The 26,523-nt window shown below is 41.6% G+C and overlaps 3 protein-coding genes across 13 annotated transcripts in view; 2 read left to right on the top strand and 1 right to left on the bottom strand.

Annotated features, from left to right (window-relative positions):
- RBM39 (RNA binding motif protein 39) overlaps positions 1 to 7,536 on the top strand; it is a 32,737-nt gene extending 25,201 nt beyond the window's left edge. For 6 of the 9 annotated variants that reach the window (XM_037043967.1, XM_037043965.1, XM_037043964.1 and 3 more), the window contains 5 exons: positions 1,733 to 1,783; positions 4,265 to 4,346; positions 5,823 to 5,928; positions 6,387 to 6,465; positions 6,565 to 7,536. In XM_037043967.1, the coding sequence (XP_036899862.1) occupies positions 1,733 to 1,783; positions 4,265 to 4,346; positions 5,823 to 5,928; positions 6,387 to 6,465; positions 6,565 to 6,665 (419 nt within the window). In that variant the 3' untranslated portion in view covers positions 6,666 to 7,536. Of the gene's footprint in view, positions 1 to 321; positions 456 to 1,732; positions 1,784 to 4,264; positions 4,347 to 5,822; positions 5,929 to 6,386; positions 6,466 to 6,564 lie in introns of those variants that run through there. The other 3 variants (XM_037043968.1, XM_037043966.1, XM_037043969.1) reach the window with 2 other exon arrangements.
- A 1,807-nt stretch (positions 7,537 to 9,343) lies between these two features.
- On the bottom strand, positions 9,344 to 10,841 carry ROMO1 (reactive oxygen species modulator 1). Of its 3 annotated transcripts, none has more exons than XM_037043961.1 (3): positions 10,749 to 10,841; positions 10,437 to 10,567; positions 9,344 to 9,529 (listed from the first exon to the last, which is right to left on the bottom strand). In XM_037043961.1, exons 2-3 carry the CDS (start codon positions 10,565 to 10,567, stop codon positions 9,421 to 9,423), a joined length of 240 nt encoding a protein of 79 aa, XP_036899856.1. In that variant the 5' UTR covers positions 10,749 to 10,841; the 3' UTR covers positions 9,344 to 9,420. The 3 variants fall into 3 exon arrangements, with proteins under 3 accessions (XP_036899856.1, XP_036899857.1, XP_036899858.1); XM_037043962.1 differs by having other exon boundaries at positions 10,744 to 10,826; XM_037043963.1 differs by having other exon boundaries at positions 10,713 to 10,793.
- On the top strand, positions 10,769 to 25,332 carry NFS1 (NFS1 cysteine desulfurase). The gene is made up of 13 exons (XM_037043960.1): positions 10,769 to 11,008; positions 11,585 to 11,694; positions 12,399 to 12,515; positions 13,081 to 13,164; positions 17,665 to 17,817; positions 19,246 to 19,339; positions 19,895 to 20,029; positions 21,248 to 21,405; positions 21,809 to 21,914; positions 21,987 to 22,068; positions 22,968 to 23,051; positions 23,666 to 23,755; positions 24,617 to 25,332. Exons 1-13 carry the CDS (start codon positions 10,792 to 10,794, stop codon positions 24,678 to 24,680), a joined length of 1,494 nt encoding a protein of 497 aa, XP_036899855.1. The 5' UTR covers positions 10,769 to 10,791; the 3' UTR covers positions 24,681 to 25,332.
- The last annotated feature ends 1,191 nt before the right edge of the window (positions 25,333 to 26,523 follow it).

The following is a 26,523-nucleotide window of genomic DNA, read 5'->3' as shown; positions in this document are numbered from 1 at the left end:
GAAACCCATGCTTTATTTTCTAACTCGTCATAAATAACCTGAAAAATCATTGGAAAATTTTTTCTGAAAAGAAAAAAACATTTTAGATGTTCACATTTTCTTTGTTTTTGTGTTAGAATTTTTGGTCAGACTTAAAAACACTTCAAACCAAGTTCTTGACATCCTACAAATTATTCTTGGTGACATTGATATCTCTCTGGCCATAATGTTGGGATCAGAAGGGCATATAAAAAGTCACCTTTATTTTTGAAATTTTGATAGGAATTTATATACCTAAAATAGTATGGATTTCTGATATCTATACATTTTTTCCCATTTTAGGAAAAAAAGACAAATTGTGTTATAATTTAAAGTTTATTGACAATGTTCCTATGATCATATCTTCAAGTTCCTTCAATATACACCAGTTATATTTCTTCAGCTCGAGATGCCAATTTTGAGCACCTAGGACCCAGGTATACTTATTTCCCAATATAACTTGGGCTGCAGATTCCTTTTCAATTTTGCCCATGTTTTATGATCATTTTCATGTACTCAACAAGAAATCCAAATGGTAATAAGGTGTTGCAGTTGAATTACCTTAACAAAAATTGGGTACTGAATATAAACAATTTTTGTGTTGTATATTTCACAAACTTTTTTTTTAAAGATCTTAACTATTTATTTATTTTTAGAGGTGGGGAGGGAGGGAGAGGGAGAGAAACATCAGTATGTGGCCACTTTTCGAGCATCCCCCACCAGGGACCTGGCTTGCAACCCAGGCTTGTGTTCTAGACTGGAAATGAAACTGGGAACTCCTTGGTTCACAGGAATCCACTGAGCCACATGAGTCAAGGCTATTTCAGTAACTTTCAAGCTTCAAGATAGCTTTTCAACACTGGCCATTTTTTTTTTTTTTTACTATTCACACTTGCTGCTGTTTTCACATCCTATCAGTTTTCTGTTAACCTGCCTTTTAATGTAGAAGTGCGTTAATGATTATATGGGGAAATACATTGGTAAAAATCCCCATTCTCTTTATTTTTAATACTAACGAGATGCTTAAAATTTTTTGTATTTCTTAGATTATAGTAAACCCAAATAGATTTCATTTTTGCCTTATTAAATTTCTAGACTAGACCATGAAACCAGATCCAAATAAAAATTCACCTTCAGGGTTAGACTTTTTAAGCTTTAAAAGCACTTTTAAAAATAATAGATACAGTTAGAATGGTATTTCCCACTGTTGTTCTTACTACTGAATTGGTAGATCAGTGAAAGTGTTTATAGTTGTTTAATGTGTACTATTGCAGGGATTACTTTTTTTAAAATAACGTTTTGAAAGTTTAAAATGCTTATTTTCACTGACAGGACAATAAATAGTTCAATATCCCAAGTACTTGGAATTGAATTCTCAAGATCAGGGTTTTCATGTATTTTCTGACCGGTGTGCTTCCCTTTCCCCATTTCCCATTATTCCCATGTGCAGAGTAGTGTAGTGGAATGCATTTGAGATGTGGAAGACTACTTGCTAGGAATAGGAGTAGAGAGGCATAAGTAAGTTTCCTAGGATAGGAGGAAAGAAGAAGGCCCCAAAGCCTTGCCAATGAGGAATGGGGAAGGAGGTTTGGCTGCCAGGTTTTCTATAAGTTCATTTTAATAAACCCTGCTACAGTAGTCCTCTTTTATTAATGCTTTCCTGACATTTACCCTGTTAGTTGAGGCTCTTCATTGTTCCTGCACTGAGCTGTAGAATTCTCTTTTGTTATAGATTTGCAAACAAGACTTTCTCAACAGACTGAAGGTGAGTTGAGCTTTTTATTTGTCTTTTAAATAAATGTTAATGTAGCAAGACATAGTTGTTTGTATTTATTATCATACTCTGTATTTTAGACCAAATTTTGTCATAATGACATGGTGATATATATACACAGTAAGCTTTACTGCTAATGTATGTATGTTTCAGAAGGCCTAATCCAAATTATTATAATTGCATGGATGAAAAGTGAAAATGTCTGTTCTTTTGGGGGCTTTAGCTTACTTTGCATTATCTTCATTTTTTTGAGCTTATTTTTATGTAGAGATTGTTAGTAAATTTACATAGAAGTCAGGAAAAACTGGCTCTAACTCCAGTGATTGATTGTATATGCAGTGCTAAGCAATGAGAAAATTACCCAGAACAAAATTACATGCAGATTTTCAGAGATTGTTATGATTTATAAAGTAGGCTATTTTTTATTGTTCTTAATTACCACGTAAATATCTGCTGTTTGATAGAGCCCTTTGCTATTGAGCAAATTAAGTAGCCTTTCATATAGGGTATATTTAAAGTTATTTAGAGAAATGATTCTCAATGAGAAAGATCTACCATGTTCCTTGATGGTCAGAAATTAAGTGTATAACCAGCAAATGGGAGAGTTTTACTCAATCCTCTTTTTTCTAACAGATTTCTTAAAAGTTGAAATAGTGTGTTTTTCTATTAGTATTTCTATGCTGAATTTATTGTGTTCTGCATTCATCTAGGTTGAGCTGTAATACTTGTATCATACATTGTTCTAAATATATTTTAGTATTTGTAGTACAGCTAATTTGAGAAAGTGGGAAAATAAAATCTTCAGTTAATCTTGTAAATGACCTTCTGGGTTTTTTCCAAGCATATTTCCATTTGTTTGTGATAAGGTACACGGTGGGGTTTATTTCTTGTAAAAAGCATGGTTGCATTTTTAACTTGACCCAATAGAATGTGACTTCTGTTAGTTGCATTTGTATTCTAATGTAAAGCTTTATTTTTAAAATTGCTTATTTTTAACTAAAAAAATAAGCAAAAATTGTATTCTTATCAGAAACATTTTTTAAAATGTATTTCATGCACAGGTACAATTTTTATTCAGCAGAATATTTCTGATACTTCCTCTGGTGGACGTTTAATTATTATAATTTCTAATGCACTATTTTATCCTTAGCTTTGTTTGTTATGTATTGGAATGAAATTTGGTCAAATGTTATGATTACGGTGAGTTGTGTAACAGCTACTGGTAATGTTCTATAAATCACGAAAACAGTGGTGTAGCTATATTGGTGAATGCTCTTAACTTCAAAGTTAAACCAATATAGATTTTAAATGTTGAGCCTAAATATTAGTGTCCAGTAGTTTCTTTAAAATTTTTAATATAGTATTACTATATTATTTTTAGTTCTTGTGCTAAAACAGACCTTCTAATTTTAAAATACTGATTTGATTTTTTTAAAAGATTTATATTCTTAGGGTATTAAATCTTAAATACTTTAGTGGTTTTGTGTCTTATATTTAAAACTTAATATTTTTATATTTACATTTTTAAATTTATTCTTCCCACTTTGTTTTTAATTTTTTATTGTTACCCTTCTTACAAATGTCCCCCATTTCTTCCCATTTATGTATCTTTTTAAATGTAACTATATTCATGGGTAGAAATCTAAGAAGTACAAAAGTGTATAGATCTTTATGGCATTTTATTAATGGATTGGACTAATAGATTGTTTTTTAGAGAGAGAAAGAAAAGGGGAGGGGGAAAGAGAAAGAAAACTGCCCTAACTAGTGTGGCACAGTGGACTGGGCAAATAGAAAAGGTTTCTATCTCTAGTTAGATTCGTGGTCAGGGCTCATCCATAGGTTGTGGGGCCAGGCACCCAGTTGGGGGTGTGCATGAGGCAACTAATTGATGTTTCTCTAGCACGGTTCTCTCCCTCTTTATCCCTTCCCTTATCTCTAAAAATAAATGAAATCATCTTTAACAAAAAGAGAAAACATTGACTTGTTGTTTCACTTACTTATGCATTGATTGGTTGCTTCTTTTCTATGTGCCCCTGACTGGAGATTGAATCAGCAACCTTGGCTTACTGGGACAACACTAACTAACTGAGCTACCTGGCCATGGCCTATTTGGCATTTTAAGACTATATTTTTATTATTCCCTGCTTCTCAGGGTATGAACCCCAGTAGTCCTACAAAGTCAGTGTTCAGTTTTATTCCTTGCTTTTCTGTATTGATTTGTATTGGTATTTGTATGGTTGAATTTTTATTTTCTTAAGATCAGCCACTTGAAATGTTGCCTCAGTTTTCTAGCAACTAAAATGGGGTACTCTTATATACTTTGAGATCATTATTAAATAAATTAGTGAAGTGGCTGGCTTGATTATATCCCAATTTCATACTCTGGGTGTAGTGGGGTTTTTTGGTTTAATTTTATTCTGATACATTTTCTAAGAAACTAATTTCCTTTTTTGTTTGTTTGTTTTTTTATAGCTTCAGCTTTAGCTGCGGCTGCCTCTGTTCAACCTCTTGCAACACAGTGTTTTCAACTCTCTAACATGTTTAACCCTCAAACGTAAGTAACATACTTTGGTCAGGTTCAAAAGGGTATGCTGTAAAACCTTTAATATTTAACTTTTCTGAATTAACACTTAAAATGTTTTTGTATACTTTATAGTTCAAATAATGTAACTGTTTTGATTCTTGTAGCACAATTTTTATGCACATTGCAGGTTTTTTAAAATTTTTTTTAAAAAGGTTTTTTTATTTTTAGCGGGGGGGGGGGCATAGATGTGTGAGAGATACATGCATCAGTTGCCTCTTGCACAACCCCACACTGGGGGCCTGGCCCGCTACCCAGGCATGTGCCCTGACTGCTGGGAATCAACCAGTGACCTTTTTGGTTTGCAGGCCAGTGGTCAATCCACGCCACACCAGCCAGGGCCATTGCTGATTAATTTCTTTGGGTGTGTGTGTGTAAGATTGGAATTCATCTGAAAGCTATACAAATGTTACATTTTCCATTCATATATTTAAGTAGTTTTCTGTAAAATTTGTATCAGTATTTATTTTGATCACCAGTTTACTCTTTTATTGTTTCTGGGCTTTAAAATTTTAAGCTTGTTTCAGTCTAATAGACAAGTATCTTCAAATTTTCTTTTTATTAGTGCTATCTGTCAATTTAGGAATTTTTTTTTTACTTCCTACCCAGTGATTAGAATGCCTTTTATTAATCAGTCCACATATTGTTTTTTTTAAGTCATTGTTAATAAGCTAATTAAAATGTAGGGATTCCCCCACATCCCCAGTGAATTTGATAAGTCAACCATTATATTTCAAGAAACATGTTTCATACAATAACTATAGTTACAACATGCTGTTTGCATTTATATTCATTAATAGTTTACCATAGAAAGAGCCTTGGAAGCTATTAGGTTTGTCTATGATAATGGAGATAAACTGTATGTATAAGTATCATTGGAAATATGTCAAACTGAATGATGATGTTAAAAATGTATAAGCTTGGTTAGAAACTGTTTAGTTTGATTTTTAAAGGTACTTATTGTTAAAGAGAGAGGGAGGGACAAAGAGAAGTGTCAGATGGTTGCCTCTCACAGGCTCCCTGACCAGGGACTGAACCCCCTACCCAGGCATATGTGCCCTGACTCGGAATTGAACTCAGCCTTACTTTGGAGAGTGATGCTCATCCTGCCAAGCCACAGCAGTCAGGACACTAACCTCAATTTTTTATACAAATGAAAATATATGGCCCTGGCTGGCATAGCTCAGTGGATTAAGCGCAGGCCTGTGAACCAAAGGATTCTGGTTCGATTCCCAGTCAGGGCACATGCCTGGGTTGCAGGCCACTTCCCAGCGGGGGACACACGAGAGGCAACCATACATTGATATTTCTCTCCCTCTTTCTCTTTCTTTCTAAAGATAAATAAATGAAATCTTTTAAAAAAAGAATATATCTTATATAAAAAAAGAAAATATATGTAACTTTATGAGTTTGAGCTGTGTCTAATAAAGTTGAATACTTTTCTTACAGGGAAGAAGAAGTTGGATGGGATACAGAGATTAAGGATGATGTGATTGAAGAATGTAATAAACATGGCGGAGTTATTCATATTTATGTTGACAAAAATTCAGCTCAGGTATTTTGATCTTTTTAATATGCAAAAATATATTGTTGCTCTTCGCCTTAGCTTCACAGATACTTGGGTCATATTATGATCATTATTTTTCCTTAGAGTGTTTTTTCTTAAAGGAAACTTCAGCATACTGACTAAATATACACCCTCCAAGATAAAGACACTTTCAAAATAATAGAATTAGACAAGTAGTATTGCTGCTTAGTGTTGAGATCTTGCCATGAAATCCTGGCATCTTACTTCATTCTTTGGCAGCTTTCAAATCATAGAAAACAGTTGGTACAAGAGATCTATGGGAGAACAGACATTTTTCAGTGACGTTCTATGTGTATACTACATATTAGCTATACAACAATTATTATAGAGCACTAAGTTTTCTACAGGGAATGTGAATAAACCTATTCTAATTCATGCTGTTTGTGGCAATGTCCTTAACTTTTTTTTGTATGTGTGTACTTTAGGGCAATGTGTATGTGAAGTGCCCGTCAATTGCTGCAGCCATTGCTGCTGTCAATGCATTGCATGGCAGGTGGTTTGCTGGTGAGTTTGATCTTTTCTTTTAAGTCATTATAATTAAGGCTCTAATTAATCAAAGTGAAGATGTTAAACTACCTGTATCTGTTTTTTTTTCCCCAACAGGTAAAATGATAACAGCAGCATATGTACCTCTTCCAACTTATCACAACCTATTTCCTGATTCTATGACAGCAACACAACTACTGGTTCCAAGTAGACGATGAAGGAAGATATAGTCTCTTATGTACATAGCTCTTTTTCTTTCTTGAGAATTCATCTTGAGTTATCTTTTATTTAGATAAAAATAAAGAGGCAAGGGTCTACTGTCATTTGTATACAATTCCTGTTACCTTGAAAAAATAAAAATGTTAACAGGAATTCAGTGTGCTCATTCTCCCTAACTAGCAAATCCCACTGTATACAAAGCTGTTGTTCTCTTGTTCTGCCTTTTAAATGTACATGTAGAAAATTACATTAAAGATCTATAGGAATAGCTCTAGGGAAACAAATGTGCTTAATGTAAAAAGGCAGACAGGGATATGATGTTTTTAATGTTTCATTTCAGAAGCCTAACTTTTTACACAGCAGTTACATTTCACATTTTTGCTAATGTTACTTTTAGCTAATGGTTTAGCAGGGGTTTCTGAAATACATATTTAGTGTATGGAAACTCAAGACAGCTTAAGGGCTGTTTGATTAACATCTCACATTCTGATCAATTGGCAAGAAAAGGTTTCAAAACTTCATTTTTGAATGGTATCTTTTCAATTAATGTATCTGTAAAAGTTTCTTTGTAAATATGTGTTCTGGTGTGTCTAAGGTCCCAAACAAAATGATCCCTGCATTTCCTCAAAATGTTTAGTGACAGTTTGGTAAGGCAAAGCAGTCTGAGCAAGAAATAGGAAATGCAGAAATAGGTTTTGTCTGGTTGCATATAATCTTTGCTCTTTTTAAGCTCTGTGAGCTCTGAAATATATTTTTGGGTTACTTCAGTGTGTTTGACGAGACAGCTTGATATTTCTATCAAACAAATGACTTTCATATTGCAACAATCTTTGTAAGAACCACTCAAATAAAATTCTCTTTAAAAGGCCACAGGAAATCTTCATTTTTGAAATGTTTTATTAAAGTCATAGAAACATGAAGATAGTTGGGGGTGTTTTTCACTTTTTATAGTTACTTGGTGTTTGCCTCTTTGGGAAAGTTCTTAGAGTCTGGATGAAGTCATGCCCTTAAGTGTCTATACATTCCTGTATGTTACTATATCTTGGCACTTTGCTTATTTATTTAGGGTAATGTATCAAAACAGGAATTTACAAAAAGAAAAAGTCATCCAGGCCTTGAGTGTCTTGCTTTGGGGGGGGCATCTTTGTGAAAATATGCTTTGCTATTTAAAAGTAAATAACAAAAAGTGTAAGTTCAAATTGATTTCCTTTGTTACTTTATTATGGGATTTTGAACTTTAACTTGGGTAGTGATCCTTCACCATTTATACTCTTGGACTCTGCTTTAAGCTTTGTCTAAGTTGAACCTTGAAGTGAACGTGGTTGCTCATAATGACCTCCTTACCTCATTTCTTTTTCTGTGGAATTGATCTAGCAATGAGGCACAAGTCTTACACGTTTATTCAGATATCAAGATACTTAATCAGTTTGAATGTGGAGGCATCAATTTTCTCTCAATTCTTGCTGAGTAATCTAAAATTGCTTGCTTTAACGGATTCATTTATTTAACCTGAAGTTTCATGGTTAAAATTATTTTTTTGAACACTGGGCAGCATTGCTGCTTGGGCTGACTTACACTACCAATTTTTTTCTTTCCAAATTACCCATAAATTGTTTAAGTCTTGATTCTGCCAAGTTCTGCCATCCTTTCAGGGATAGCAAAGGTGTTCATATGTCCACTGATTTCAGAGTTAAGGGAGAGACAAAAAATCAGTTGGTTGCTTCCCACTCCACTCACCTGCCATAGGGATAGAACTGGCAACCTTTTGGTGTACTGGGAAAATGATCCAATCAACTGGGCCTGCTACCTGGCCAGGGTACCATTGGTATGTTTCATGTTTACTATTTGGTTTTAGAGGGAAGGAGAGGAACAAAAGTTGAAATTGCCATTCTGAGTTAGATGGAAAATCTGTAGCTGCTATTGCTATTCTGGCAGGGTTCCCGATTTTGGCTGCATCTGAGTGTCCCGTGTCCCCCAAACATTTCACTCAAGCTTAAAACGTTAACAATTTCCTTAGAATTTGGTGAAGTGGGTAATGCAGTTTGTAACAAAATCTGTGAAGGTCTCTGGCCTGAGTAGGTAAGACCCTATCTAGCAAGTCAATGAGAACTTTATACGGGGAGGGGGGGTTCGTTTATACAGAATCATCTCGGATCATCCTAATGGGGGTGAACTCAAGCACCTCATGCAAAGTACAAGGTGGCAGGTTTTGATTTCAGGTCACGGCACACGACTGACTTGGGGCACATGTGAAAGGCAACCAATTGATGTTTCCCTTTCTCATTTCTAAAAAAACTTTTAAAAATCTGGGATCGATTTAGTTGAGAAGCTACAACTCTCTGCTGGCTTGGTTTTGTTTCACAGTGGATAATTATTTTTCTGATCAAGCCAGAAGCTGTGTGGCCAAATTTTTGGATGAACATGTCATTAGAAACAACCCATGTATGCATTGTGACCTTGAAGTGAATATACTTGTTGCTTCAATTTTTCCACCTTTAAAATGGCGATAGTATCATTTATCAACGTTAAAAGGATGGATCTCGGAAGGTTCCAGGCATGGGAAATTTTTCTAACTGGATTTATCAGATACAGGTCTAGTGAAAAGGACAGTCTACCTCACAAAGTCTCAAACCAAGCTGTGTAACAGGCTAAGAAGAAGATTCCTCCAACACACCAAGACTACTCAGTCTTTTTATTATAGTACATGGGTTGGGACTGATAGGATGGGGTGGAAGTGGGCAACCATTGCCTTGATTAGCATCGGATGCCCATCCCGATAGCCATGAATGTGCCAAAGGTGCCGCCACTCTGCATCATGGTTCTCCCGATGCCGCCCATCAGCTCCCGACCCCGCATTCCAATCCTGAGAGAGGAGGAAACCAAGATGGGCCAATGGAAACAAAAATATTGTACATGGTTAACCGCCCTTTTCCAGAGTGTATTTTTAGTGACGAATAGAGCTTTCCAGAAGTCTGACAGGTCATCCCCTCCCACCTGGGATCTGAGACGACCTTTAGTTTCTGGGAGTCAGGAAATGCAGTGTCAAGTACACGGAAACCATTTTCCTGTGGTTTTTACCACTATGCATGCATGTATGGTCCTTAGTGTTCCCTAGTGTTTTAAAGTGCTTGGGGATTCATTTTATAGGCTGTGTCAAGTATAAAATGTGAAACGACACAATTGTTGTGATAGCACCGCAGCACTTGGCACAGTGATTGACACTAATTGTCAGTAAATGGTATTTACAATCTGGAAAAATGATAATAGTCATGTACAAATGACATGTACAAATGACATGTACAAATGACATTTAGGGTGCAGGGGTTTTTATCTGCTTCATCTCTATCATCCCGTTCACAGTACAGTAAAACTGCTCAACAAGTATCTTTCGCGACTTGCAACTGGAAATAAGAGCAGTAAAAACCATTTACTGGGCACTTAATGCGTACTCGATTCGGTGCTAAATATGCTCTGACTTGGTCCTTACAGCTCTGTGAGGTAGGTGTTACCTCCTGTACGTGAGGAAACGCAGGCTCAGCTTGCCTAAGGTTACAGAACGAGCAGGCGCCGCAGAGGAGGTTGAGTCAGAGCTCACACTCTCAGGCACCGAGGATTGCAACCTGTCCTTCCAGACTTAAAGTGTACAGGAAATCCGTCTCACTCAGAGGACAGCGAGGAGATTGGAACGAGTTACGGCTCCATTCGGGCTGCAGGAATGGGGCGGGAAGGTCCGGTAGTCCCGCCCAGAGGTCACCACCCGCGCCCCTCACCTGAGACAGGAAAAGGTACCGAAGAGCGCCCCGGCCGCCATGCCCACGGCGCAACCCATCACAAAGCCCATCTTCACGCGATCGAAGCAACTTGGCTGGGACTGTCCATAGGGACCCACGGCCACCGGCATCTGCGGGATTCGAAGATTAGAAAAACGCAGGCCTGGCCGCCATCCTGAGACCCGGGCGGGGGCCCGAGGAAAAGGGGCGGGGAACGTGCATAAGGGTTCGAGGAAGTTCGAGAAGGAAAATCAGAGAGGAATCCTACTCCATCACCCTTTTAGCCTTCGGATCCCCGATCCCGCACCTCACCTCGCTCGCAGCCTCGGTAGCTCAGGTCTACGTCTCACACGGAATGCCAGGCAGAGCGCACTCGTGGCCCAAGGAATGCTTCCGGGGCGCTGAACAGTACTTCCGGGAGTCCGCAGCTAAGGACTGCAAACCGCTTGGGGCTAGGGGCTGTGCCTTCAGGACGATGCTGCTGCGAACAGCTTGGAGGCGTGTGGCTGCGGCGGTGCCCCCGGTACCCGGCCCGGGGCCGGAGGCGCCCACTCGGGGTCTGCGCCTGCGCGGTACGCCCCCGTGTCCTTCTCGCTGCCACCCTCCCAGAAGGAGCGGACCTATCTCTTCTGCGCTTTGACGCATCCGAAATATTCCGTAGCCTTCCTCTTTTGCCCGCTACCCAGACGCTCTGACCCTTTCCCTTGGCTGCATCCCTCTTACTTTCTCAGCCTTGCCTTAGTGACTTCGCCGCGACCCCCTCAGATCCTGTACCGCAGACCCTCAGAGCCCTATGCTTGGCCTTCAGACTTCTTACCAACTTTAAGAGATGCTAGTCGTTTAGCCAGTGACCTTTAAAGGAGATTTTACCTGTTATATCTCCACATTCCTTCTAAATGGCCTTGCCCTTTCAGACCCATCCCCACTCCCAACAGAGTAATTTGAATATTGTGCCAGCATTCCCTTCTAAGAACCTTCTGTCCCTTCTTTCACAGTTTGCTCAAATCCTCTGATGTTTTCTTTTTCATTAAGATTCAACCCCAACATTCCTTAACTCCATTTGGCTTTTGCCTTCTGCTGTCTTGAATACTCTATGTCCATAGTTGCATCCTTTCTCACTTGGCCCCTCCGTTCCATATTTTTGTCAGTTTTAGACCATGCTCCCCAGTCTGCTGTTCCCTCAGATACAGCCTCTGCTCCGGAGGTGGAGTCAGTGCTGCGACCTCTGTATATGGATGTGCAAGCTACAACTCCTCTGGTAAGGATGGAGGGACAGCTCTTCCCAATGCTGTTTATAGGAATTATATTGTAGACGTGACAAGGTACAGAAATGTCTGGATCCTTGTAGAACTAAAAGCCACTGATGAGTGTGTGTTGGGAAAAGCAGTGAACCAGGAATTAGGAGGCTTAAGTTATGGTCCATTAAAAATGGCTCATCTACTTCCAAGTTATTGATCTTGTTCAAATCATTTCAGTGCAGGCACTATAATACTAGTTAAAAGCATGGACTTTGGAATTAGCAGGACTGCTACTTAGTAACTGAATTTGGGCAAGTAGTAAGTGGATGAAAAGACACAAATCAGCCTATAGCAGCTTGGCACATGATAAGCACTTGAATATTAATGCAAGGTTTCACCAACATATGGATTCTGTCATGTCCTGGCCACTGGTAAATCACATTTCCTGGTAGGAATGGAAACACCTGCAGAAATGGCTGTCAGGACAAAACAATGTGTGTAGATTGCCCTGGGAGAAGGTAGAATAGCCTGATTTAAGATGGATTGGGAGTGGAGCGTATTAGGTTGATGTTTGTTTAGTATCTGAGGGGCTATAAGAATGTTTGCAGCCTAATCTAAACACTGTCTGAAAGTTTGGGAGTGTGCTGGGAGAGGTGTGAGGAAATGGAGTGGGACCTGAGTTAACTATGGGCTCAAAAAGACTGATCTATTCTGTTGTGCACAGGACCCTCGGGTTCTTGATGCCATGCTCCCTTACCTTGTCAACTACTATGGGAACCCACACTCCCGAACACATGCTTACGGCTGGGAGAGTGAGGCAGCCATGGAACGTGCTCGCCAGGTTAGTACACGTGAGTCTAGGAGGTACTGATGGCAAGATTCAGTGGCCTGTGGGAGGCATTTCCTTCTCGGTAAATGTAGGTGGAAGTAGAAATGGTCTGGGGCTCTTTCAGAAAGAGATTCAGAGAGGAGGCCTTGAAGTCCCTCAGAAGGCATTTGATTAGTTCCCACATTTTCTTATCTAATTTCTCCCAGCCTAAGTTTCCTTACATTGCAGATAAGATTGTAATCGTTCCTCCTTCCTAGGGTTATTGGGTGAATTAAATGAGACAATGTTGACCATGATGTGTTTATTAACCCTCCCCCCAAAAAAGTATATATCAATAATGATTTCTTACAAACACCATTGTTATTATTATTATTTTGTATTGATCTGGAGAAGAGCCTGGGATCTGGGACATAACTGAATTTATCCTTGCCTGACCCTACTGGGTGCAGAACTTCTTGGGCAGTTGATAGAATGCAGTGGAGCTTTTCGTGATCCAGAGCCCTGTCCTAGCTGTATTCTATAACTAACTACTTTCCTGGGGAACTGATGTTGCTTATCTCTGTTTCTTGGTTTGCAGCAAGTAGCATCTCTCATTGGGGCAGATCCTCGTGAGATCATTTTCACTAGTGGTGCTACTGAATCCAATAATATAGCAATTAAGGTAAGAAAAGGGAACCAAAAGGGATATTGGGTTTCTTCACTTGGGAGATGGTGTCCTTCTATCATCTGGGTTTGTGCATGTATTTCCCAGCTACCTACTCCCACCCTATTGTAAAGAAAGGACACAAACACAAACTCTGATTTTTTTTGTTTTCTTTAACCCTTTGTTCCTATTGAGCTGAATTTAGTAAGGTGGTTGGATAAGAAGGGAAGTGGTTCTTGGACCATTAACCCACTTGATTTGGGGGGACAGCAGCTACTTCAGAGATGAAGCGATTTAGTCAGTGAAGTCCAGGATGCATTTGTAATTGGGCACGTTTCTAAGCTTCACCCTTATATGTGTGATTTCAGAGCTGCCCTCCTCTCCGCCTTTCCTTTTCTTTCTGCTCAGATCTGTTTGCAACAAGTTTCTCCCATTTCTTTATTATTTTAAAGAGTTTGTTTCTTTATTTTTAGAGAGGGGGAAGGGAGGGAGAAAGAGGAGGTAATCATCAATGTGGAAGAAAGATACAAGGCTCAGTTGCCTCTTGCATGCCCCCAACTGGGAGACTGGCCCATAACCCAGGCACAATCCACCAAGCCACACCAGCCAGGGTTCCTCCCATTTCTTTAGATGCCCCCATTTTCAGGTATTGGTTTCTGTGGCATTCATTTGATCACCCATTCTGGGAGAAGTCACTCTGTCCTTGGAACATACAGGTATCTCGTGCTTACAAAAGTAAAATTCCACTCTGAGTAGTCATATGTTTCCTAGAATGTAACCACCTTTGATTGAGCCTGGTTAGTAGGATCACTTGTGTAAGTGCCCTGGTTCTGATAAATTGTAGGCTGTTGTTAGTTCAACTGTACCCTCACCCCCTCTTACTGTTGTCTCTCAACTTTGCTTCCAGTATTTCTTTTTTTTTTTTTTTTTGCGGGGGGCGGGGCGGGGGAGGGCTGTCCTCAGTCTAGGAGGCCTGGGACAGGCTCCAGAAGCTCCAGAATCATCAGCATTCTGCCTGATCCTGTTAGCAGGAAATCGTCCTTTCTTTGGACTGCAGAGACCACAGAGCCAGGTCCCTCCAAGAAATGAGGATGGTTTCCAAACTTTGAAAATGTTTGTTTTGAAAGGTTCCACAGATCCCAAACCTAGATTAAGTATTGTGACAGCATTCCCCTTAGTCTCCTGGACAGGTAGAGTAAATATGTATTTGCTATTAGAGCATTGTACACTATGAGTGAGTGGGACAGGAGAAGGGGAATTTTAAATGTTTTCCTTTTTATATTCCTTGTCTTTAAGAACATATAGCCCTGGCTGGTGTAGCTCAGTGGATTGAGCGAGGGCCTGCAAACTAAGGGATTGCGGTTCGATTCCTGGTCGGGGCACATGCCTGGGTTGCAGGCCAGTTCCCAGCAGGGGACACATGAGAGGCAACCATACATTGATATTTCTCTCCCTCTCTCCTTTCCTTCCCCTCTAAAGATAAATTAATAAAATCTTTTTAAAAAAGAATATATAGTTTTTATGTTGTTTTAAATTTAGCCTAATTGGGCCCTGGCTGGTGTGGCCCAGTTGATTGAGTGACAGCCTGCGAACCAAAGGGTCACCAGTTCAATTCCCAGTCAGGGCACATACCTGGGTTGCGGGCCAGTTCCCAGTTGCACAAGAGGCAACCACACATTGATGTTTCTCTCCGTCTCTTTCCCCCACCCTTCCCCTCTCTCTAAAAATAAATGAAATCTTTAAAAAACAAACAAATAAATAAATTTAGCCCAGTTGGTTTTATATTCTGCTTTTAAAGTAATATTCTATTATAAGCGCTAGAGGAATGGGGTTTCACATTTTCTTTTTAATTTTTAGAAAATAATTCATGCATTTGTGGTAAGATTTTTTAATTCCACAGAAAGGTTTCACATAAAGCATAAGTCTCCCCTCTTCTTACCACAAGTCCTGGTCTGTGAAGTTAATTCTGTTAATTCTAAACTAGTTTAGTTTAGTATTGTTCCGGAAAAAAAACTCTACATATATACAAATTTGCTTTTAATATTTTCACAAATTGTAGCATGTCATATTTACTCTTCTGTAGCTATTAATAACATGTCCTATGTTCTTCCATTTCCAACTCCTTTATTTTTAATATAACTACATTCTTGTGTATGGAGTTGTATTTTTCCAGCTTAGTATTTATTTTATTATTACTTCTCTTGTTGGATGTGTTTAACCTTTCCATGTTTCTTGAGGATTGTAAATATTACTAAAGCATATTTGGTCTCTTTGGCTTCGTCTGTCTTTTGCAATACTTCCCTACGGTAAACTCCCAAAAGAGGAATCACAGTGAAAGAATGTGAATACAGCTTTTAAGATATCTTTCTGCCTAATTCTCTGAAGAGTTATATATAGTATAAACACTGCCATCAGCAGTAAGTGTATGAGTTTCACTTCCCCACTGCTAGCCTTGGGTATCAGTACCACCATATTTGCATGTTTTGCTATTTAAATAGAAATGAAAGAGAGGCTTTTGCTTGGGGAGAAAGGATAGGCGTGTTCCCTATTTTCCACCTGTGACTATACTTGGTCTTTTTCTCTGTTCCTGGCACAGAGCTTCAAAAACCTTTGGAGTTTCCTGAATGATAAGATTGTCATTTCTTATTCAAAAGAAGCCCCTTTGAATCATATCTAGGTTTATGGTAAGGAATGAGGTGATTCATGGTGGGCCCTTAGTTTCTTTCTTTTTATTTTTCTTATTGATTTTAGAAAGAGAGAATAGGGGGAGCATAAAGGGAGAGATATCAATTTGCAGTTCCATTCATTTATGCATTTATTGGTTGATTTTTTAATTTATTTTTTAGATTTTATTGATCTTTAGAGAGAGGGGGAGGGAGAAAGAGAGGGAGAGAAACATCAGTATGTGGTTGCCTTCCATGCGCCCCCTACTGGGAACCGGGCCTGCAACCCAGGCGTGTGCCCTGACTGGGAATCAAACCAGCGACCCCCTTGCTTCCCAGTCCAGTACTCAGTCCACTGAGCCACACCAGCCAGAGCTTATTGGTTGATTCTTGTATGTGCTTGACAGGGGGTTGAACCCCCAACCTTGGGGTATCGGGGACAGTTCTCTAAACAACTGAGCTACCCAGCCAGGGCAGTGGGCCCTAGTTTCAAGGGACAGGCTGGTCACTCCAGAACGGTCAAGAATGTGAGTAGAGGACTGGAACTTCCAGCTCTACTCTCCACTGAGGAGAATCGTGGGGCTGGAGATTGAGTTCAGTCCTGTGGCCAAAGATTTAATCATCATGGCCACATAATGAAACCCCCATAAAAACTCTGCACTTCGAGGCTTGGAGGAGCTTCCAGGTTGGTGAACTCATGGGTGTGCTGAGAAGGTGGCATGCCTGGATTCCACAAGGAGAAAGCACAGAAGACTGTGCCCCTCCCAACTCCAGACCTCACCCTATGCATCTCTTCCATTTGGCTGTTCCTGAGTTGTATTCTTTTATAGTAAAACCCTAATCATAAGCACAGCACTTTGAGTGAGTTCTGTGAGTCATTCTAGTGAATTATTGAACTTCAGAGGGCTGTGGGAAGCCCTGAATTTGGAGCCAGCTGGGCAAAAGTATGGTGGTGCTTGTGACACACATGACTAGTGGCTCGGATTCGAAGTGGGAGCAGTGTTCTGGGACTGAGCCCCTTAACCTTTTGGATTTGCATGAACTCTGGGTGTTAGCATCAGGATTAAATTGATTTGTAGGACAGTCAGTCAGTGTCAGGAATTGATGTTGGAGCATACCACTTGTTAGGGTGGTCGGCGACATAGGCTGTGAAAGAATTCACAAAGAGAAGAAAGTGTAGAGAGTGAAGTTCTTACTCTGCAAGAAAGAAGAGGGGGCCCTGGCTGGTGTAGCTCAGTGGATTGAGCATGGGCCTGCGAACCAAAGGATCGAGGTTCGATTCCCAGTCAGAGCACATGCCTGGGTTGCAGGCCAGTTCCCAGCGGGGGACGCATGAGAGGCGGCCATACACTGATGTTTCTCTCCCTCTCCTTCACTCCCCCTCTAAAGATGAATAAATAAAATCTTAAAAAAAAAAGAAAAGAAAGAAGAGGGGCATGGTGTGGAGAGATACTCCTGCCCCAAGGGGTTAGGGCTTTGAGCTTTTATTGGATTTAAAAAGGCTGGGGGGTGGGGGGGTTGCTGTCCTGTGGTCTCTGGGCAGCTGGGGCATTATAACAGGAGGCTGCAGCTTATTCCAATGTTTTCTTCCTCCTATGGCTGTAGGGAGTGGTTAGTTCTGTTCTTGCTTTCCAGTAACTTCTAGTACATCCCTGGGGATGTAAGCTCAGAAGAATAAAATGGCAGTCATGTTTAATAAGGACATAGGTCTGCGAGGCAAATGGTGCCGCAATAGCAAACGGGGCTGGCTTTACCCTTTCACCACCCTTGCCCACTGTCCCTTTACAAATGGGATTAAAGCCATTGCTGTCTCTCTGAGTATATTCTTCTTCCTTCCACCACCACCAATTTATAGGGGGTGGCTAGGTTTTATAGGTCACGGAAAAAGCACTTGATCACCACACAGACAGAACACAAATGCGTCCTGGACTCCTGCCGTTCACTGGAAGCTGAGGGCTTTCAGGTCACCTATCTCCCAGTGAAGAAGAGTGGGATCATTGACCTGAAGGTAAGAGTGGCTCCTGGCTGGAGGGAAAAATTTGGAGGAGCCTGGCTTCAGCCTGTGAACCTCCGTCTTCTGCCTCAGCTGAAGCTCAAAGGAAGGACTAAAGCTAGTGATGCGGGTAGGCCTGGTCTGCTCTGGGCACAGAGCAAGGGCACAGGTCTGCTCTGCAAATGGTGCCACAAATAGCGAATAATGCAGGATTTATCCTTTCAATATTCCCCTTTCATCTGGTCTACCATTCTCCTTTTCTCCAGGGATGTATTTCTCAGCTTTATTGGTGCTTCCTGGTTTGTGTGGGAGCCACTGCACATGTATGCAGGGTTCCAGGGGCTCGCACCACGGCAGAGCTCTGGCCTGCTCCTCCCTTACACTGATGTCTCCCATCATTATAAAGAGGAAGGGTAGTTTTTTAGAAGAATATTTTCCTTTTGCTCCATGTCCTTATGTGTCCATTTTGGCTAGTGAGTCCAAGTATCTAGTCCACCAGGTTTTGGATACTAGCATTTCTAGATAAATCCTAAGATACAGTTTGTAGACAGGACCCTGTTTTGTGCGTTCAGAATTAAGATGGAAACATAAGGACAGTTACATGAAGGTAGAAGATTATAAGATGAAGAAATCTCTAGGGTTTGTTTACAGGGTAATTAACTAGATTATGTGCTCCTTTGAGGGTGGTTACACCTCTGAGGGGTATGGAATAGAGGATTATTCTGGCTTTTCAAAGGTGCAGTAACCTAGATGGCTGAGAACAATGGACAGGATTTGCTTCAGACAAAGATTAACCCTTTACTAAAGAAATTGTAAACCTGGGGCATGAGTACCCACCACATCAGTTCAGTTAGGATTTTTTTTTTTTTTTTTACAAATAGGTACCCAGTAATCCATTTTGTTTCGTCAGGTTCCAGGCTTGAAGCAATTTTTTAAATTGACTTTTTAGAGAGAGAACAGGGAAGAGAGAGAAACATCAATTTGTTGTTCCGCTTATCTATGCATTCATTGGTTGTCTCCTGTAGGTGCCCTGACTGGAGATCGAATTTGCCACCTTGGCATATCAGGATGACGCTCTAGTCAGCTGAGCTACCTGGCCAGGGTCCAGTTAGGAATTTTTGACCAGATCGCCATGTGAAGTTACTTCTGGTCATTGATTTATCACAGCACCCCTTTTTCTTCACAAGTTTTATAAAGAACTACAACTGCCAAGGTGTTTTTCAGTGTGGCTGTACCAGTTTATGTTCCCACAAATACTGTATGAGTGATCAAGTTTCTTTGCATCATCAACAGCATTTTTGTATTGTCACTATTCTTATATAAACCATTCTGACAGGCGTGTAGCAAAAGGCTCCTTTCCAGGACTAAGCTTGCCTACATTCTAAGTTGGGGAGGACTACTTGGTGGTACTGTGTATAGTCTCCTTACTCCTGATATTCTTAGGACCTAGAAGCTGCCATCCAGCCTGATACCAGCCTGGTCTCGGTCATGGCAGTGAACAATGAGATTGGAGTGAAGCAGCCCATTGTAGAAATAGGTGAGTATCCTGGATACTCACCTGGTGCTCGCCCACCACTGGGATTCATCTGAGGAGTGGGAGTGGGCTGGGGTCTGTAACACCTTATAGAGTGCAGTGAGAAAATCTGGGGAAAGAGACATTGTGAATGGCATAGCCAGTACTTCAATCCAGGTCTAGTACGTTTTATGTTCTTTTCATTTTTCTGCAGTCGATGCAATAAACAAAAAACAAGCAAAATGACCCTTTATTCTTTTTTCTCTTCCTCTTTGACCTTTTCCACTTTTATCTCTTTATTATATTCATTTAAACCCAGAGACTCACCCTGTAACCTCTTAGTTACTTTAGCAAATTTATCTGTTAATCTCTGCCTCTTTTAAGATCAAAAAGAATATGAAAGTTAATCTGATATATTGAAAGACCAGTGTTGAAGAGAGAAAGAGAGAGAATGATTTCTGCAGCTAAAGGCTAATGCCTGATGCAGATTTGCCCTAGATCTCATGGTACATTGTGGGACCACTGCCAGGCGAATTCCCAACACTGTGCTATGGTTCTTTCCCTCTCTTGTTTCCTCAGGGCAGATTTGCAGTTCCAGAAAGGTCTATTTCCATACCGATGCAGCCCAGGCTGTTGGCAAAATCCCTCTTGATGTCAACGACATGAAAATTGATCTCATGAGCATCAGTGGCCACAAAATCTATGGCCCCAAAGGTATCAGCCCCTCCTCCAGTCCCTCTGCTCTGCACTTCCCAGGAAGCCCCTTCACAGGTGTTCCTTGGACTCACTTGGGATTGCCATTGCTCTCAGAAGTTGTAAATTCAGAGAGCCTTGCAGAATGCAAGTGCCATTTGTTTATTTATATGTGTATATATATTTTTCAAATTATAAGAGACAGTTTACTTGGAAAGTTACAGAAGTAGCAGAAGTGAGCCAGCCGGGCTGCGTAGGCTCTAGAAACAAGTTACAGACACAAAAGAAAGGGCCCTTGGGCAAGGCTTAGGAGAGGGAAAGGCGAAGGTAATGGGCTTTGGGGGAAGAAAAGGGGGTGGGAAAGTCATGGAGAGGTGCTGCCAAAAGGGAGAGCACTCTGCAAGTGTCCTTTAGCAATAGCCAAGAACATGTGCCTATTTGTAATCTTCATAGTTGCGTTGTAGCAGACCATTCTTCCCTGTTTAGAAAATCCTTAGAAAGCATGTTGGCGTCCAGTTGGTTGAAGAACAGCAGTTAAGTCCCTGTTAAGACCTTGTCTCCCCTCTGTGCAGAGCAATAGTCTTTGAGTCCTTCGTTTCTCTCCGTCTGGCTTTAGCCTGGAGGAAGATTGTGTGGGTTTTGCATCTCTCGGTGTTTGTTCCTGGACTTAGTGGTCTGTGTGCCCCTGTTATATCTCTCAAGAATACTTGTCTATTCCATGTGCTCTTGACCTAGGGATGTTTTCTGATTAGAATTCTGCCTCTTCACCCCAACTTTGTGAAGACACTGTTCCCCTCTGTATTATGGAGGTGGCCCTAAAAAACAAACAGCTCCTCCTCTGTCTCTGGGGTGAGGTCCTGTGGGGCTTCGCAATGCCAGCGCATGCTCTGTGTCGGCAGGGTGTCATCTGAGTGTGCACCCTGTGGAAAAGGGTGTGATAGCTCCTGGAAGCATGTAAGATGACTTCTTCTAAAGGTTCCCAGAGGACGCAACTTTTTGAAGTTACTTTAAATTTAAAACGAGCCTTTACTCCTTCTGATAGTTACCTTCCTGATGTTAAATAATTTTGATAAGTATTGTGTATGCTTTTACTGCTGTTTTTTCTTTTCCCCCCAACTTATTTTTAAAAATTTCAAGCTTACATAAAAGTTAAAAAAAATATTTGACCCCTTAGGAAAGTGATATTTTATTTCATCTGCACTTTTCTTTCTCTTTTTTGTAACAAACTTCGTTTCCCAGGGGTTGGTGCCATCTACATTCGCCGCCGGCCCCGTGTGCGTGTAGAGGCCCTGCAGAGTGGAGGGGGGCAGGAGCGGGGTATGCGGTCTGGGACAGTGCCCACGCCCTTGGTGGTGGGGCTGGGGGCTGCGTGTGAAGTGGCACAGCAAGAGATGGAGGTATGGTATGGAGAAAGCAGTTCCCTCTCACAGCTGCTTCCCCTGTGCTGGGTCTCCTGTTAGAGGCTTCTTGGCATGACTGAGCCAGATCTCTACCTGAAGAGGAGGTTTAAGAAACCCATCCTTGTCCCAGTGCTGCTGGCATCTTGTTCTGGAGGGATGTTGGGGACTCCAAAATCCAGGCCCGTTCAGTAGTTATCAGCTCATTTATTTGGGGGTTATTAGACCCACGTGTCTAGTTATTTTGCTGGGGATACAGTGTTCTCCATAAGTAACACAGGATGAGAGGTGGGTCCGATGCAGGGTCCCCACCCCACTTCAGGCGGAAGAAGGGCTCCTCATCCTGTGTGTTTCTGGGCTGTCGATGGTCACTATGCTTAGCTCTCCCTTGCTTGTTCCTCAGTATGACCACAAGCGAATTTCCAAGTTAGCAGAGCGGTTGATACAGAAGATAATGAAGAGCCTTCCAGATGTGGTGATGAATGGGGACCCTGAGCACCATTACCCAGGTATGAACAAGCCCCTTCTATTCCCATTCTGGAAGAGCCTGAGACTCCTCTCATGGTGGTTCTTTCCTCCAGGCTGTATCAACCTCTCCTTCGCCTATGTGGAAGGGGAGAGTCTACTGATGGCACTCAAGGATGTTGCCTTATCTTCGGGGAGGTAAGTTGGACCAGATAGACAGGGACTGTGGCAGGACTGATTAGCCTGGCTTCTTAGTGTTATGACAAATTATTACGCTTCCTAGTGTAGAGATGACAGGCACGGAGCTGTTGGTTAACAGTAAAGGTCATTTTGTAAGCACCTGTTTTTTGTTTTTTTGTAAAGTAGGTTTGTTTGTTTGTTTTTTAAGATTTTATTTATTTATCTTTAGAGGGGAAAGGAAGGAGAGAGAGAGAGAAATATTAATGTATGGTTGCCTCTGGTGTGTTCCCCTGCCGGGAACTGGCCTGCAACCCAGGCATGTGCCCTGACTGGGAATCGAACCACGATCATCTTGTTAGCAGGCCCATGCTCAATCCACTGAGCTACACCAGCCAGGGCTAGCACCTGTTTTTTTTAGCCAGCTGGGCACAAGCTGAAATTTGCCACTCTAGGAGGGCTTCCTGGGGTAGAATTTTGTGCCTTTTGTTGACCCAGAAGTTGCGTGTGTCTGTTCTAATATTATATTAGCAGTGCTGTGGCAGGCCTTCTAGAATTGAAATATGCTTCACAGTCCACTGAGGGTTTAGCTGTCCTTTAGGCTGGTATAACATGGTGTATTCAGTCAAGGGGAGTAAGCACATGTTCTGCTGCCTCTTGTTGTCAGACCAGCCCGTGCAGTGTCATGCTTTGGCAGTGTCCTTGCTCAAGGAGTTTATCCTTCCTAAGGACCAGGTGAACTAGATTCATATCCCAGAAGGTGCAGGTAGCATCAGGCCCTTTAGCTCCAACAAATGAGAATATCTTTTGTCTCCATGGTACAACTTCAGGGACCTGACGGGTGGGAGCAAGACTGGGGTTCGGGACTGAAAGCAAATGTTGGTGATGAATTGAGCAAGGCTCTGTGTCTTTCTCCTCAGTGCCTGCACCTCTGCATCCCTGGAGCCCTCGTATGTCCTTCGAGCAATTGGCACTGATGAGGATTTAGCTCACTCTTCTATCAGGTCAGTCTGTTGAGGTGCATCTTCTATTGTGTATTCCACCTCCTGTTATAGTGTTCCTCAATCTAGCTTTCCTTATTTTTTTTCTTTCTTTTCAGAATTTATTTACTTATGTTTAGACAGAGGGGAAGGAAGGGAGAGAGGGAAACATCAATATGTGGTTGCCTCTCGCGTGTCCCTTACTGGGGGCCTGGCTTGCAGCCCAGGCATGTGCCCTGACTGAGAATTGAACTGGCAACCCTTTGGTTTGCACACCTGCACTCAATTCTACACCACTGAGGGCTCCTATTCTTTCTTAATGCTTCATGAAAGTTTCTAGAGCAGTGATTTTCAGATGTCATTGAATATTACCTGGGAGGTTTGTGCAAGATGAAGATTTCTGAGTCCCACACTCAGAGATTCTGATTCACTAGGTCTGAAGGAGTAGGAAACGTGTCAGGTGCTTCTGGTGTAGCTGGTCCACAAACCGTAGAAACACTGAGGATCTCTGATCTAGAGGGAAAGGGCCATGTTCTCTCCATGATCTTGGTGGAGTCGAGTCTCCCTGAGTATTTGCTGAATGAATTTACCTCTGTGCCAGGGCTCTGATGCAGAGCTCTTCTCCTGTGCCTTTTCAGGTTTGGCATCGGCCGATTCACTACAGAGGAGGAAGTGGACTACACAGCTGAAAAGTGCATTCACCATGTGAAGCGTCTTCGAGAGATGAGGTCTGCACTGTTGTACCAGAGACCCTTTGCAAGACATTGCAGTGCTGGCTTCTCTCTTGTCCTCATGCTCTTGAGTTCGCACAGCTGGAAACCAAAGTTATTTGGATTTTAGGTTTCAGAAGTTCTACAAAGCAAGAAACTGGATCTCCTCGGCTACTAGTTTTCAGAATATGAAAAAATGTGTTTTTTAAAAAGATTTATTTATTTTTAGAGCAGGGAAGGGAGGGAGAAAGAGAGGGAAAGAAACATCACTGTGTGGTTGCCTCTTTTCACACCCCCTACTAGGATCTGGCCTGCAACCCAAGCATGTGCCCTGACCAGGAATCAAACCAGCAACGCTTTGATTCACAGGCCAGCTCTCAGTCCACTAAGCCACACCAGCCAAGGCTGAAAAAATGTTTTTATTATTTATTTATTTTTTAAAAATATTTTATTTATTTATCTTTAGAGGGGAAGGGAAGGAGAGAGGGAGAGAAACATCAATGTATGGTTGCCTTTCGTGCGTCCCCTGCTGGGAGTTGGCCTGCAGGGAACTGGCCTGCAACCCAGGCATGTGCCTTGACTGGGAATCGAACTGCAGTCGTCTGGTTCGCAGGTCCACGCTCAATCCACTGAGCTACACCAGCCAGGGCTTTGAAAAAATGTTTTTATAAACTAAAGAAGTACATACATTTAGATGTTTTTCATTATTGTTATTGATAGTATTAATAGTTCTCATTGTAGTGATATCAGTACAAAATTAATGACTTGTAGATTAAGTACAGGAAAACTCTCGTTAATATGGGATTGTTGGCCTAGGAGCCAATGTTGGCAACTTCTTCTCTTACCCATCACTCATCCAATACCTCTTCTCTTTCGCAGCCCTCTCTGGGAGATGGTGCAGGATGGCATTGACCTTAAGAGCATCAAGTGGACCCAACACTAGAAGAGAGGGCCTCTGACTGTGTGCTGGCCTGGCTGTTCCTGCCTCATTAACCCATGCACAGCCCAGCACCTTGTTACACCCAGTGGGTGTTTCATGTTCAAACCAGAATTGATATAACCCAGTTGACTTCAGCATCAGCTCATCTTCAAAACAGAAACACAGGAATACTGTCTTTCTGGGGTCTCCGCTTCTTTGGTGGGGAACACTCCCCATTTCTCAGGAGTCTTCCTCTGCTCTGATGTGAGTGTATACCTCACCCCAAAACAGGAGGGACATTTGTTACAATATTGCTCCTGGACGTGTCTGTATCCTTGGTGAGGAGAGCCAGAACTGAAAGAAGGCTCTTTGTTCAGGACCTTGTGCTATACTTGGACACTTGAGTTGTTGCATACAGCTACAAGCAAGACCGATTCTTTCAGGAACAAGTGTAATCAACTAGATTTAATCTTTCTTGTGGCTCCAAAGGCCACCTCTTCATATTGATTGTAGACCGAACAGATCTTAAAAAGTGCATTTTTCTGTCCTTGTATACTTTTCTTTGACCTAGTGGAGTAAGAAATGTCTGTATGACTCTACCTATTATTCTAAAAATTTGTTTCCTTTTAAAAGTTTGTTAATTTGCAAATTGAAGAAATAAAATCACATTCCTCTGTTTACTCTGTGACTTTATAAGAAGCCCAGGGAAAATTTCAATATGTGCTTGGGAACTGTGGAGCAGACCACTACTACATTTGATTTCCATACACAACTCAGTCTTCTTGCATAGCTCTTCTTTCAGCAATTATTTGAGTACCCGTCAGGAGCCTGATATTGTTCCGGACACTGGCGAACAGGACCAAAAAGGACCTTGCCCTCATTCTTGTGGAGAGACAGAAAATAAGGAGTAAACAAATAAGGCTCTTATAGTTTGTGATGAGTGCTTGGACAGAATTGGAGTGGTAAAAGGAAATAATGGGAAGAAACTACTATGCTGGGGATACTCTGAAAGTTTTTCTGAGGCGGTGTTAAGCAAAAACATGATTTCCAGTCGTGGGTAGCACTAGGAATGAGTGAGGGATGAGAAACAGCAGCAAAAGCAAAGGGCCGGGGGTAGGAAAAAGCATGGCATATCTGAGAAATCAGTAGAAGGCCAGTGCAGCTGGTGCAGAGTTTTCCATTTGTGGATCTGAAGGCACAGGTGGATCGTTACCAGCACACATACAAGTGATAGTGAAATGTTTATCTTTAGGAAGGGAAGGAGAGAAAGAAATATCAATGTATGGTTGCCTCTAGTGAGTCCCCTGCTGGGGACTGGCCTGCAACCCAGGCATGTGCCCTGACTGGGAATCGAACCGCGATTGCGTGGTTCACAGGCCCATGCTCAATCCACTGAGCTACACCAGCCAGGGCCTATTTTTACTTTTTTAAAGGACTTTATTTAGTTCTTTTTAGAGGGGAAGGGAAGAAGAAAGAGAGGGGGGAAAAACATCAATGTTTGGTTGCCTCTCTCACACCCCCTTACCAGGGGCCTGGCCCACATCTGGGGCATGTGCCCTGACTGGGAATCAAACTGGTGACCCTTTGATTTGCAGGCTGGCACTCAATCCACTGAGCCACACCAACCAGGGCTTATTTTTTTATTTCTAGAGAGACAGAAAGGAAGAGAGACAGGGAAAGAGACACGGGTGTGTGAGAGATACATGGATTGTTTGCCTCTTGCACACACCTCCATGCTGGGGCCCTGGCCCGCAACCCAGGTATGTGCCCTGAATGAGAATCAAACCAGTGACCTTTAAGTTCACAAGCTAATAAACCACTGAACCACACCAGTCAGGGCTATGTATTTATTTTTTAAATTTATTGA

The sequence above is a fragment of the Sturnira hondurensis genome, unplaced genomic scaffold (assembly GCF_014824575.4).
Source record: "Sturnira hondurensis isolate 20B ecotype Veracruz unplaced genomic scaffold, ASM1482457v3 Scaffold0004136, whole genome shotgun sequence".
Lineage (NCBI taxonomy): Eukaryota > Metazoa > Chordata > Mammalia > Chiroptera > Phyllostomidae > Sturnira > Sturnira hondurensis.
The sequence above is the reverse complement of the archived record's forward strand: the minus strand, read 5'-3'. Positions and strand labels throughout refer to the sequence as shown.